The sequence below is a fragment of the Berghia stephanieae genome, chromosome 13 (genome assembly GCF_034508935.2).
Source record: "Berghia stephanieae isolate SIO BIC M18660-M18661 chromosome 13, UCSD_Bste_1.3, whole genome shotgun sequence".
In the NCBI taxonomy this organism is placed as follows: Eukaryota; Metazoa; Mollusca; class Gastropoda; order Nudibranchia; family Aeolidiidae; genus Berghia; species Berghia stephanieae.
Window position 1 is genome coordinate 24,581,577 of NC_088372.1, and position 15,412 is coordinate 24,596,988.

The 15,412-nt window shown below is 38.0% G+C and overlaps 1 protein-coding gene across 1 annotated transcript in view; it reads right to left on the reverse strand.

Annotated features, from left to right (window-relative positions):
• Window positions 1–236: 236 nt before the first annotated feature.
• LOC144959257 (gamma-aminobutyric acid receptor subunit gamma-2-like) overlaps window positions 237–15,412 on the reverse strand; it is a 25,598-nt gene continuing 10,422 nt past the window's right edge. Inside the window, exons 4-9 of the mRNA XM_078891800.1 lie at window positions 13,625–13,822; window positions 10,089–10,346; window positions 6,694–6,849; window positions 5,929–6,108; window positions 4,025–4,075; window positions 237–564 (exon numbers count right to left, since the gene is read on the reverse strand). Coding sequence (XP_078747926.1) covers window positions 454–564; window positions 4,025–4,075; window positions 5,929–6,108; window positions 6,694–6,849; window positions 10,089–10,346; window positions 13,625–13,822 — 954 coding nt within the window. The 3' untranslated portion in view covers window positions 237–453. The remainder of the gene's footprint in view (window positions 565–4,024; window positions 4,076–5,928; window positions 6,109–6,693; window positions 6,850–10,088; window positions 10,347–13,624; window positions 13,823–15,412) is intronic.

Here is a 15,412-nt window from a genome sequence, read left to right on the forward strand (position 1 = left end):
TTGTGTTAAGTGTGTTCTGAACACAACAACATTCCTCATAGACAAACACAACAACATTCCTCCTAGACACTAGGACTTTTAAAGAACCTCCCTGAAGATTCCAAAAGGACGAGGATAAAACAACGTTGTCGGAGAATATAACAGAACAAGGTGAGAATATATATATATATATATATATATATATATATATATATATATATATATATATATATATATATATATACGTGTTATTCGGACTACTCGTGACGTCACACACACACATACACACACACATACACACACAAACAAACAAACAAAACAATAAACAAAACAAAAACAAACAACTTAAAAACAGTAACAACAATGTTAAGATGTTGATTCGAGTTCGAGACTTGCAATGCTGATAATAATAAATAACGACAACACATTGAAAATAATAATAATTGAATGTCTTCTATCTATGATGGTACAATGCTAGTGGGATTTATTCCGCGAGGATGACGATGAGGTGGACAGTTGGTGATGGGGCGTCCGGCTATTGTTGTTACTACGTGGCTTGCTGGATAATAGGTCGGTTGGGTCGTTCTGGTAAAGGATTAAAATAATGTAGCTTATGAAGAATACATTGGGGGAAAGGGGGGGGATCCACAGATGCCCAGTTTTATTTTTGATGTGTTTTTGTGATTGTCTCCCCTTTGTCAATAAATAAATCAGGGGAAAAACTGCAGCCATTTGGACTCCTGGCGTCGCCCATGGGGGGGGGGGGGGGGGCTCACAATTTTTAAATAATGGACGTCTGTGGTATTTACTCTGTACTCTTCATGTTGTTATGGTACAAATAAGATGCAAAGAGTGCTTGACATATTAATATAGTAAGAATGTAGCAAATTATTATTAAGATATAAATTGTCCAAAACAGGCATTTACTGTAAAGGAAAATCCTGTCGCAGACCAGCGTATTACGTCACAATAGACGATGATGACTATTAAAAGTCTGACATTGACCAGCATATTACGTCACAGTGGACGGTGACGAATATTGTTTTTTTTTTTTTGTTTTTAAGGGTTTTATGCCGCTTGCAACACATTAAGGTTATATCAGCGCCAGTAAAAAGGAAGAAAATGGGATAGTAAAAAGTTCTAGAATTACAATTAAAGCACCCAAGAGAAAGTAAGACAAAGGGGAACTGGGAACGACTATATAACAGAACGACAGGGATCAGATGTAGATTCCAAGAGCATACCACCAATGTACTTAATTTGAGATCACCTAAAAGTCTCATCCAGACACGAGCACAGGTCCCAACTAAGAGGAATACACTCAAATGTTTACCAATCATATAATATAATATGCATACTAAACATAAAACAATGCATAACAAAGAGATGATTTACAAGGAAAAAAATATCATCTCCCAAAACAATAACTATGCATTTGACTGTTTCCCTCCCAGCCAGGACTCCGGAAAGGGTCAGGACAAAACCAAGTAACCTCATTCCAAGACAAAGGCAGAAAGCATGTTGGAAAACAGATATAAGGAGATAGAAGACACAGTATGTACCTCCCTGCCCGCAATGGGAGGTCAGGATCCCCACCCAGGTGACGAATATTAAAAAAACCATGACACTGACCAACATATTACGTTATAGTAGAGGGTGACGACTGTTAAAATAAAGTATCATTGACTTAAGGACGACTACGGCCAGGCTATAAGTTAACAAAGCTATGGTCAGGCTACACGTTAACTAAGGCTAATATCAGGCTATAAGTTGAGGAAGGCTCCGAAGGCTAATATCAGGCTATAAGTTGAGGAAGGCTCCTGTCAGGGTATAAGTTAACGAAGGCTAATATCAGGCTATAAGTTAACGAAGGCTAATATCAGGCTATAAGTTAAGAACGGCTAATATCAGCTATAAGTTAACGAAGGTTAACTTAATTAAAGTTAACGAAGGCGACTGTCAGACTACAAGTTAACGAAGGCAACTGTCAGACTACAAGTTAACGAAGGCTACTGTCAGACTACAAGTTAACGAAGGCTACTGTCAGACTACAAGTTAACGAAGGCGACTGTCAGACTACAAGTAAACGAAGGCTACTGGTCGACTACAAGTTAACGAAGGCGACTGTCAGACACAAGTAAACGAAGGCTACTGTCAGACTACAAGTTAACGAAGGCTACTGTCAGACTACAAGTTAACGAAGGCGACTGTCAGACTACAAGTTAACGAAGGCTACTGTCAGACTACAAGTTAACGAAGGCTACTGTCAGGTTATAGGTTAAGGAAGGCTTCGGTCAGGCTATAAGTTAACGCTTGATAATCTGGCGTCACGAATTACTAATGTAAACTTGATATCGTTTCGCGTTTGGCGCCATTATTTATGGAGAGGGGTAGAAGAATTATATACGATTCTTTCATTTCTATTTATTTATTAAAATAATTTTTTATTGGGCCAAATAACACTACGAGCTTGGGAGTATATGTTATTGCCCGATAAAAAGTAACACGTATAATAAATACAAAGAAATGAAAAAATGCGTTTATTCCACTCCTCCAGTAATCTTCTTAGATATTCCGTGACCAATTGTATGGTAAATGTATTTCAATTTGTATTTTTCTCTAATATGCCTTAATGACAGTTTGACCCTTAAAATAAAAACATTGGATTTGTTATTTAGACGTCTCTGCGCACCATAAGATTATTTTTAAATGCCAATCAGCTGTCTTTTATACATCTTACTTCAAACTATTACAATGTGCAAAAATATTCTGAAATCGTTGATTTTTTATTTTTTAATTTAACCCTCTCCTTATCACCCACAGGAAAATCGTCACATTGGTTACGATGGAACCGATAATTTTCTCATTCTAATTTCTCTTGTACATCACAAAATTTAAGATTACCGCTGTAAATACTAAACAATGTGTTGTAGAGCTCACTTGTTACTTTTTTTTTGAGTAAGAAAAGTCTATTTTTGTGCTGGGTGGGTGTGAATTTTCGGGGGAAATTCTAAAAATATCTGGTAAGAAGAGAGTTAACGCTTTCAAAGCATTATTCAACGATTACGTATTTATTAAGAAATGATAGGGATTTTCTTTGGGATGGTTGGAATAATAATATTATTTTGGATATGTCAAAGAAAGAGTTAATGGGAGGCTATTAATGTCAATTTGACAAGTCCTTACAACCACTGTTTTGTTTGTTTTTAAGGGTTTTACGCCGTGTGCAACACAGTATCAGTAAGATCATATAGCGCCAGTAAAAGAAAGAAAATGGGATAGTAAAAAGTTCTAGAATTACAATTAACCCTCTCCTGACCAACTATAGGAAAATCGTCACATTCGTTACGATACAACCAACATTTTTCTTATTCAAATTTCTTTTGTACATCATACAATTTATAGAAAATGAACAGTGTGTTGTAGAGCATGTTTTGTAAAAGAAATTAGATATGTATCGCAAGAACTTTCTGCTATTATGTCTGAGTGATAAAAAATCTATTTTATGTTAGTTGGGTGTGAAGTTTTGGGAAAAATCCTGAAAATGGATGATAAGGAGAGAGTTAAAGCACCCAAGAAAAGGCAAGACAAAGGGGAATTGGTTCAAATAGGAAACAGATGTAGATTCCAAGAGCTCACTATCAAAGTACTTAGTTTGAGATCACTAAGTTTTATCCAGACACCAACACATGTCCCCACTATTGGAATACACTCAAATGTTTTACAAATCATATATAATATAAAGAAAACATAATACAGTGCATAAACAGAGAGATGATTTACAAGGAAAAAATATCATCTCCCAAAACTAAGTATACATTTGACTGTTTCCCCCCTCAGCTAGGGCATCTGGCCAGGACCAGGACAAAGCCAAATAATCTCATTCCAAGACAAAGATAGAAAGCAAGTTGGAAAAGATATATAGGGGGATAGAATACACAGTTAGTACCTCCTTGCCCACTGTGGGAGGTCAGGAACCCCACCCAGCTACAACTACTGTCATATACTATAGATTACCTTGAGTCGTGTGTTAAACTGTACTCACTTTGTCATATTCTCGTTCTTGTTGAGCCATTGTCCGCCGTTTCTTACAAGGCTGTAGAAAAAACGAAAAAACAAGAGATTGTGTAAATAACAGGATTTGTCCAAATCTGACATTGTATGGGGTGTTTTTTTTTTGTTATCTTGTATTTTTCTTTCTTGTTTTGTCTGGCACTGTTTCATGCGCACTTTTTTAAAAAGGAGAAGGCACTGGTTTAAGGTAAAGATCTAAATCATCTGTATGAAAGGTGACAGAAAAAAGGAAGATAAAAAAACATCCCAAAAATTAGAATCCACGAAGCAGACTGGTTTTATGGGATATGGTTGTTTTTCTTGTATTTTTCTGTCTTGCCGTGTCGGCATTGTTTCATATATTATAAACTCACTTTTTCAGATCTTTAACTATGATTTATGCAGCTATGTTGGTCTAGTGGTATGACACTCGCTTTCGGTTGGAAGGGCCTGGGTTCGAGTCTAGCTCGGCGCATAGTTGAGTCCATGGAAAAGGCTCTTTCCTCACATTGTCTCATCGTAATCAGGTGTAAGATGAGTACTTGTCAAAAAGTAATGGGACTCTGCTTATTACTTTAAATCAAATTGAATCAATACCATGCATCATAACTAAACATAGTCTCCATCACTCTCGATAGCCACTGTCCACCTTTTTGTAAGGCTATGTCATGTATTTGTGGTTTTAAATTCAATTTCCACCACCAAGATCACTCCGACATCATACCGATTTGAGACGGTGGATCAATCAGATGTGGCAGAAAGTACTTTGCGATAGATTAGCGCTCTATCTGAAGGGTAGAAAATAATTTCCATTGTCCATTTCACGCTTTTGAGAGAATGCAACATCTACTAAATTCAGTCCCTTAATTTATGGACAAAGCCAAATTACAATGACATCTTCACACGGGACTGGTATCTCGGTGTAAAGGCTTGTTTAAAAAAGTGATTTTGTGAGTTTTGTTCACTTGCAGATTTAATCGAGCCCTAAAAAAAGTGTTGACATGTGTGCTGTCCTCTTAAAAGTATTCACTGTGTTGGTTAAACTGAGGGACAGAATCTGTGAAAACCGCATTCACCTTATTGAAACCGGGATAAATCTCTATCTATTGTCGTCTAGGACAAACGGCGGTGAATTACTTTTCACTAAAACACAATTTCACAACATTAACTATTGAACTAACCGCTGTTCTCTTCAAAAACATGTATGAAACATTTTTGGCCAGAAAATTCGTCCTTCAAACATCGATCCATTTAAATGACACTCATCTTAGGCAAACACTCTCAAACCTGGGACTTCGCGAGTTTTCAGAATTGCGACTCTTTGCCAATATGAGTGCCATTTAAATCGAACGATACTTGAAGGACGATTCTTTTGGGCCAAATATTTCAATATTTGATTTTCCAGAGAATGGTAGTTTACTGATTAAAAAGGTGTGGCGTCCAAGAGTGTTTGGTTGATATCTCCTTAAATTATCTGGCCACTTCTTATATTGTTTACTTTTCCTGTTCCCTACCTCCGATTAGAGTAACAGTTAACAGTAGTAACAGTCGCTTTTTTATATTAAATCGTCTTATCTTTCACCACTTGTCGTTGGCATTCCTTCCTTTTTAACTCACTCAACCCCAACACCGACTATATCCATCGTTTACCCGGGCTACTTTTACCCCATGCCTATTTATTACATTTTTCTGAGACAAATTATAGGCGTAATATCAAAGTTAGTGTTTTTTAGTTCATACATGTTAATGGTAATTGAATAAAACTATCTATGGACATGCCCATTTTTAACACATTTCTTCCTATTTTGAAAAGTAGCAAAAATCTCAAGGATTGAGTGAATTAATGGAGTGATATCGTAACATTCACATATCTTACATAAGGGTTCTACAACTTACGAATATATAAATCATGATACAGAATCCGACATTGTAGAGAACGTAAATGACGCCTAGACACCCCAACACGATCGTCTCTATGTAGTCTGCCGAAGACCTGTCATGTAACAAAGTGGTTACGATGCCGTGCCAACAGCACACGGCAGACAACATCACCATGGACGTGAGAATGTATTTATCCTGGGGAAGACAACACAACAACTAAACTAAATATGGAGTATTTATTGATGCTATGTACTTCATGAAACAAAACAAAACAAACTCATAACATCCGCCAGACTGCTAATAATAATAATGATGATGATGATGACGACGACGACGACGACGATGATGATGATGATGATGATGATGTTACTACTACTACTACTACTACAACTACAACTACAACTACAACAACAACAACAACAACAACTACTACTACTACTACTACTACTACTACTACTACTACTACTACTACTACTACTACTACTACTACTAATAATAATAATAATAATAATAATAATAATAAATGAGCATTTATATAGTGCAATATCAACTAAACGTGCTCAAAGATCTTTACAAGGGGCCCTTAGAGAGAGAGAGAGAGAGAGAGAGAGAGAGAGAAAGAGAGAGAGAGAGAAAGAGAGAGAGAGAGAGAGAGAGAGAGAGAGAAAAGAGAGGGGGTGGGGACGAGAGAAAGATGGAGAGAAAGGAGAAATAAAGAGTTAAGATTTTATATTGACATTAATGAGATCGAGAAGAAAAATATTACATAATTCTCCTTACCATATAGGTAAGATATGATATCCGGGGTAAGCTTTGATTGACGACTGATTTGAATGCAACTGAAGTCAGGATAAGGGTGAAAGACAACTGGAGGCGATTCTGAGGAAGTTTTTTGTCCACTGAAAACGTGGCGAATGACAGGCTGCATATCAGAAACTGTGGGCAAGACAAAAGTAGATTAGATAAATTAATAATAATTCCCTTTATTCATTCCTAAGGGGAAATTTATCTTTAGGGTCTATTCCAAGGGAAGAATGGAATAACCCAGGCGTCAGCCGCAGAGCAGCGTCGCAAAGTGGGCGTAGGTTGGGATAGGTGACTTGCTCAAGGCCAAACAGTGCGGTGGGTAGTCGAACTCGGTACCTTTTGGGTACGAGCAAAGACCGTGCCTCTGAGCCAAGCCAAATTGATTACATAAATGAATAGATAAATAAATAAACAAATAAATAAATAAAAGTAGTACTTCAGAGCCATTATGCTCATGGAACCGGAGTTGATCCCGGATTCTATAGCGTGAAACGGACAATAGCAATTGCTTGCTATCCTTTCTATAGGACGCAAGTCTATCGCAAAGTACTTTCCGCCAGATCTAACAGACCCAGCTGCCCAATTCAATGCTGGGTAGACAGGAACTTTCCGCCAGATCTAACAGAGCCAGCTGCCCACTTCAATGCTGTGTAGACAGGAACTTTCCGCCAGATCTAACAGACCCAGCTGCCCAATTCAATGCTGGGTAGACAGGAAAAATAAAAACAAATGCACCCGGAATCGATCTCGATCCCTTTGGGTATAATGCAAGTGCTTTACAAAACGTAGCGGAAAGTTCAAAGATTATACCGCTGAGCCAAGCTGCCAAAATGTGGCCTAGTGGTATGACACTCGCTTTCGGATTGGAAGGTATTGGGTTCGAGCCACGCTCAACGCATAGTTGAGCCATTGGAGAAGGCTCTTTACTCACATTCTTTCACTGTACTCAGGTGTGAAATGAGTACCTGGCCGTAAACAGCGTTGTCTATGTCAGAAAATATATGTAATATCGCCTAACAGGCGTCATGTCTTGTCCTAAATGTGAAATGTTGCTGTTGGCCAGGGCTCCCTGGAAAGCGCTTTGATCATGTTTAGTGGATATTGCGCTATATTAAAGCGCTTTGTTAAAGAATATAACATTTCTGTTTTTGTTTTATGTTTTTAAGGGTTTTACGGCGCTTGCAACACATTTAGGTTATATCAGCACCAGTAAAAAGGAAGAAAATGGGATAGTAAAAGGATCTAGAATTACAATTTAAAAAAAGTAAGACATAGGGGAACTGGGAACAATAGGGATCAGATGTAGATTCCAAGAGCATACCACCAATGTACTCAGTTTGAGATCACATATAAGTGATCATCCGGACACAAGCACAAAATCCAACAAAGAGGAATACACTCAAATGCTTACATTATACGAGGAACATTCAAAATAACAAATATAATAATACATAACAGAGAGATGATTTACAAGGAAAAAAATATCATCTCCCAAAACAATAACTATGCATTTGATCGTTTCCCTCCCAGCCAAGAACTCTGGCCAGGGTTAGGACAAAACCAAGTAATCTCATTCCAAGACAAAGACAGAAAGCAAGTTGGAAAACAGATACAGGGGGATAGAAGACACAGCAAGTACCTCCCTGCCCACTATGTAACATTTCTGGGTCAGTGTTATGAAACAAGAAAACGTTTGACAGGTAAATGGGATGCAGAATTCGTGACGTCACACTTTCCTCTCTTCCAGTTAAAAACTCCTCGAAAGTGTAACCCGTCATCCGGCAATCAATAAACAATGAATAGGTTACATATCAATTCAAAAGGTGGCAAAACTATTATTATTATAGTAGCAGAATGTATAGACAAATTCTTATGGTTGAAGGGCATAAAGGAGAGTGGGTGGATGGTCATTATTGACGACCAGCATTTATTTAGGCAAGGAGAAAATACTGTGCCATCAGTATGAAACCAGAAGATCAGATGAACATTGTATGTATTTAGTCCTCCGGTGTGGACTTGTTTCACGCTTCCAAGGAGATTGGAACCAGTGTTTGACATCACATTTTTGTCCCCTATTCCGAGCATCTAACTCGCCATATAATGTTTTGAAGTGATCACGAATATCAATAAGTTGTCGTCTATTAAAATAGTACTTCAGAAAAGTTAGTGGTGAAGTTAATTATGTTGATAATTACAAAGAATGAAGTGAGTAGAAAAGTGCCAAAAGACAATAGAGAATTAAGAACTTCGGGGCAATCGGGGCTCGAACCCACGACCTTACTAGTACGACAGCTTCGCCTAGCAGTGGTGGATAGCTCTGAGAGTAGTGCTACCCTCTCCCCAGCCAGGCGGAGTTTTCGTAATATTAAGGTCGTGAGTTCGATATATTTGTCTGTCGCAGTGCAGCGCCGAAAAGTGAAATAGGGCTACGTGCGTGACTTGTCAAAAGGCAGAGCTGAGGAATCAAACTGTGCACATGACGGGTGTTATTTAAAGACTCAATAAATCAACCGCGAAGTTTGTTGTATTCTCTATTGTCTTCTGGCACTTTTCTACTCACTTCATTCTTTATTGTCATCCATAAAATACTCTCACTCAACAGGGATAAAAACTGTGATGTCAAAATTCTAGTCCCAATCTCATTGAAAGTGTAAAACCACTCTTTCAGAGGACTGGATAAATGCCATGTGCAACTGATCGTCTGGTTTCAGAGTGATGACATCTTATTTTCTAGTCTAAACATAATGCTGGTCGTCAATAAAGCTCATCCATCCTCACTCTTTTACGCCACAAAATCATAAGAATATGTCCATACATCCATGGTACTAAAATAGTTTTACCACCTTATGATTCAATATGAAAACCAATGAAATATTATTCCTCCTTCGAAGGACTGGTTACATACACACAGACCTGCCTGGTGCTACGAAAAATTCGCAGAATTACGAATTTTTGGCTCCGGCTGCAGAGCTTCAAATGTGTCTTCGACTCAAATCCAAGCATCAGTAACACACTTTATAGTCATCTGGAACAACTACAAAAGACGTCTAACTTCTACGTCATGGCACAAAACCGAAGGGCCAGAGCTCAGGTGGTCGCTGGTTTGGATAAGTAAGTCTTTGACTCAATAAATCTTATTGAAAAGGAAAGTGTTTTTCCAGACAACCTAAAGGATATTTTTTTTTATCATTTTGAGGGCAAATTATAATTTGTAAACTATTTTTATGGTGACTTTTATTTTTTCCCCTTGGAAACTACGAATTTCTGAAATTTCAGTTAGGCAGCTCTGCATACACACTTTCAGGAATTTTCGAACCGGAAGAGTAGAAGGTGTGACGTCACACCGACTTCTCTACCTTATTACTTACAGTGACCATAAAAATATTCCAGATAAAATAGCCGGGCCGTCGGGCAGCCCGACATTTGACGGAGATTGCCGATCGCCTGGCGTTCGGGTCAAACTGATCTATCATCAACTCCCGTCTTATACATTCCGTATGGCCGTAGAGGTGCCATTCCTGCTCGTCCACGAAGCTCTGCTTGTTGACCATGTGTCGGTTCTCGTAGTCTTCGATGATCTCCACCTCGTTACAGGGGAACTCGGAAGCCACCGTCACTGTCAGGTCCTGGGGATAATGTGTGAATTGTTAAAGATGGTTGGTTAAGGGTAAGATTCAAGGGTTGGACGATTCAATGATTCATTGATTCAAGGATTTAAATATTCAAAGATTCAAAGACACAAAGATTCGATAATTCAAAGATTCAATTTAAATATTAAAAGATTCAAATATTCAAAGATTTTAATTCGAAGATTCAGTGATTCAATTCACATATTAAAAGATTCAAATATTCAACGATTTTAATTCGAAGATTCAATGATTCAATTCAAATATTTAAAAAATCACATATTCAAAGATTTAAAGATACAAAGAAGCCACCGTCACTGTCAGGTCCTGGGGATGTGTGAGTTGTTAAAGATGGTTGATTAAACGTAAGATTCAAAGATTCTTGGTATTCCAAGTATATTTTAGGCATATAATGATGAGAAAAATAGGGTATGTGAGAAGTGTCAGATGACAACAGAGAATAGAAAGTCATGGGGTCAGTGCCAAGCTCAGGATCCAATTGACACGACACCCTCCGCCTGGCCGAGAGAGAGAGAGAGAGAGTGAAAGAGAGAGAGAGAGAGAGAGAGAGAGAGAGAGAGAGAGAGAGAGACAGAGAGGACAGACAGTGTCGTTGGATAGCTCAGTCGGCTGTCCTCTTTCTCTCTCTCTCTCTCTCTCTCTCTCTCTCTCACTCTCTCTCTATCTCTCTCGGCCAGGCGGAGGGTGTCGTGTCAACTGGACTCTGAGTTGGCACTGACCCCGTGACATTTTAAGATTCTCTGCTTTCATCTGGCACTTTTCCATACCATATTTTTCTCATCATTATTGATACAAGTGCCCGATCCACACATTTTCTTAATTATAGTTTAGACAGTTTACCAATCCAGAACACTTCAAATATCGATCGAATTAAATGACCCTCATCTTGGCAAAAACACTCAAACCTGGCACTTTGCAAAGTCCCAGGTTTGAGAGTTTTTTTTTTGCCAAGATGAGGGTCATTTAAATCGATCTATATTTGAAGGACTAGTTTTCTGGCCAATTTCTCTATTGTCTTCTGGCACTTTTCTACTCACTTCATGCATTCCTTGTTGTTATATAAAGAATAGCTGCTTTGATACATCAGGTACATAGGATTTAGGGGATGGGGGGCCGATAGCTCAGTTGGTAGAGCACTCGCTTCACACGCAAACGGACCGAGATCGATCCCAGGTGCAGTCGAGATTTTTTTTCTGACACTCCTGTCCTGCCATCAGTGAATGGCTATTGAGTCTGTTAGATTTGGCGGAAAGAACTTTGCGATAGACAAGCGTCCTATCAAAAGGATAGCAAGCAATTGCTTTTGTCCGTCTCACGCTATAGAAACCGGGATAAACTCCGGCTCCATGGGCTGAATGGCTCTGATAGGATAAAAGATCTCAAATTTTGGCCGTTATAGTAAAAGATCAAAGATTTTTTTTTTGTGATTGTTTTAAAAATATTCATTCTATGAGAAGACCGAAATGGTTTGTTTATTTGTCCGGCACAGTGCAGCTCTGAAAAGTGAAAAAGGATTACGTAACTTGCTTAAAATGTCAAAAAGCAGAGCTGAGGCATCAAACTGTGCACCTTATGGGTGTTCTTTAAAGACTCAATAACTCTACCACGCATGTATTGTTACAACGTTTATGACACATTTCTGATTTAAATTACTTGTGTGGGGATGGGGGGGGGGCAGGGGTCAACGTGCATATATTTACAGGTCTGATAACCGGACACAATCAGAGGCCTGTTTTAACAAGGTTGTAATGGACTGTATTTTGCGTAGGCTTGATATTATTTCTATTACAACAATCAGACCTTAACATTATAGACCTACAAATTAGTACACGTCAACCGTTCTGTTCACAACCTGCAATAGGATTCAATAATCTGATGTAACGTCCAACAAGCAACCAGCAGTTTAGTTCTAAACAAAGAAAATCAGTACTTTTTATTCTTCACGCTGGCCATAGAACTTTTTCACATGTCATATGATCAGAATGTATATAAAAGTCAAAACATGATCAGATTTATAAAGATTTTCTTCTCTTTCATGTTCGTCGGAGACGTATGTCATAAGGGCATCCGCCATTGTTTTGATAGTTTAGAACCAGTTACTAAGTTACAAAGGACGTGACGTCACGACTATTGAAGCCTGTTGTGAAAACTATGATACAATTCTCTCTGTTCTCAGCCTGCAATAGAAACCACCTATATGATCTGGAAGCGTAATGACAGCAAAAGGTAATGATAATCAACTGTTGTTTTTTTTCTGTTTTGTGTTCATTTTTTGTTTTGGCACCGTGGCCAAAGCCAACATGAGCAAGTTCAGGAACGGTAAAGTGCGTAAATACAGGATTAATTCGCTTTCGCCACAGAACGTGTAGCATTCCGCAGAAAATATTTAAAGAAAGAAAAAAAAAACAACCCCCCCCCCCAAACCAAACAAAACAAAACAAAACAACTTGAGCTTTTATATAGAGCAATATCCACTAAACGTGCTAAAAAGCGGGTTACAAAGGGTCCCTGAGCAACAGCGACACGAAACATTTACAACGGGACATGACGCCTGTTAGGCGATATTACAATTTTTTGTTGTTGACAGAGGCAATGCTGTTGATGGCCATGCACTCATTTTACACATGAGTACGACGAGAGAGTGTGAGTAAAGGGCCTTTTCCAAGGACTCAACTATCCGCCAAGCGAGGCTCGAACCCAGCCAGAACCTTCCGATCGGAAGCGAGTGTCATACCACAAGACCACATAGTCGCACAAAAACGAATCGATGTTTTTGAAATGTGGTGCTATAGACGGATGGGAAAGGTGTAATGGAAAGAGAAATTATCAAACAGAATGTTATTGGATGAACTAAATATCAGAAATAAAGTACTTCTGGAGACTGTAAAGTACATAAAGTTGGGGTACAACGCTACAACTAACTGTCTCCAGAAGTCAATACTTGAAGGAAAAATTAATGGAAAACAAAGGAGACAGAGATAAGGCGTTCTACATGTTGGCCAGGGACTCTTTGTAAAGTGCTTTCAGCATGTTTAGTGGATTGTGCCCTATAGGGAATGAGATTAGCGGAAGAGTAACGTCCCTTGATCGGACGTCACCTTACAGAGAGAACGTCAATTTGGTTTTGCGCATCTCGTCCTCGCTTTCGGTGAAGTGTCTCAAGCCGCTTTCACCGGAAACGAGGACGAGAGACGCATGCGCATAACCAGCATGACATTCTCTCTCTAATAACTAAAAGAACCGCCAATGACTCGTACCTGCACGTCGAAAGGAAAATCGTCCAACTCGAGGTTTTCCATGAACGTGCCTTTCACTGTCCTTTTCTCAGACATGAATGCCTCACCCTTGTCGTTGAATATGACTCTGTAACGAAACATTTCCTTGGGATCGCCATAACTGTTCTCGATGTACAGCTTTGGGTTCCAGAACTTTTTGATATCTGTGATGTCACCGCTCTGGAGATGAAAAGAGGTAAAAGTTATAAAATTGACAAAACCGTGTCCAGTATCTTCAATATTGTATTGTGGCAGATAAAACTTCTGTTTAAATTTGAATTTCAAGCTGAAGTCAACGTGTACTTGTTTGCAGGTCTCATCACCAAAATTGTTATGGTCTCACTGTTGTAATAAACAAAACAAAACAAATCAAAAAGCAAACAAAACAAAAACAAAAAAAAAATAAATAAAAAACCCTAACACACTCCCTTTATTCATCTGCAAAGGGAAATTTGTCTTTAGGGACTATCTCAAGGGAAGACTGGAATAACCAAGGAGTCAGCTGCACTGCAGCACCGCAAATTGAGTTAAGGCGAGGTGACTTGCTCAAGGCTACACAATGAGGCGGGTAGTCGAACTCGGTACCTTTAGGATACGAAGCAAAGACCGTACCGCTGGGCCAGGCTGCCCCTTATTATTGCATACTATTTATTTCCCGTCTCAACATTGTTTTGTTTATTCCCATTAACAACAACGCCATGCTCACAATTCTCAATCGGCTGTAGTGTTTCCTGTTTCATTCATCGTGTTTTGTTGATAAAGGAGTAACCCGAAACATCCACATTATCTCTTTTGTTTATTCAATTGAAGCTTCCATTTTATTTTACATTGTTATTTATTACTAATATAATTTTTAAAAAATAGGAACTTTAATTTGATTGCAATGTAAGAACTTGTCTTTATTCTCCACTATAACTAATAGAAATTGTCAATATTTCCCACCATAACCAATAGAAATTATCTTTATTCTCCACCATAACCAATAGAAATTGTCAATATTTCCCACCATAACTAATAGAAATTGTCAATATTCCCCATCATAACCAATAGAAATTCTCAATATTTCCCACCATAACCAATAGAAATTGTCAATATTTTTCACCATAACCAATAGAAATTGTCTTTATTCTCCACCATAACCAATAGAAATTGTCTTTATTCTCCACCATAACCAATAGAAATTGTCAATTCCCCACCATAACCAATAGAAATTGTCTTTATTCTCCACCATAACCTATAGAAATTGTCAATATTCCCCACAATAACCAATAGAAATTGTCAATATTTCCCATCATAACCAATAGAAATTGTCTTTATTCTCCACCATAACCAATAGAAATTGTCAATATTTCCCACCATAACCAATAGAAATTGTCAATATTTTTCACCATAACCAATAGAAATTGTCTTTATTCTTCACCATAACCAATACAATATAAATTGTATTTATTCTCCACCATAACCAATAGAAATTGTCAATATTACCCACCATAACCAATATAAATTGTCTTTATTCTCCACCATAACCAATAGAAATTGTCAATATTCCCCACCATAACCAATAGAAATTGTCAATATTTCCCATCATAACCAACAGAAATTGTCTTTATTCTCCACCATAACCAATAGAAATTGTCAATATTTCCCACCATAACCAATAGAAATTGTCAATATTTTTCACCATAACCAATAGAAATTGTCTTTATTCTCCACCATAACCAATAGAAATTGTCTTTATTCTCCACCATAACCAATAGAAATTGTCAATAT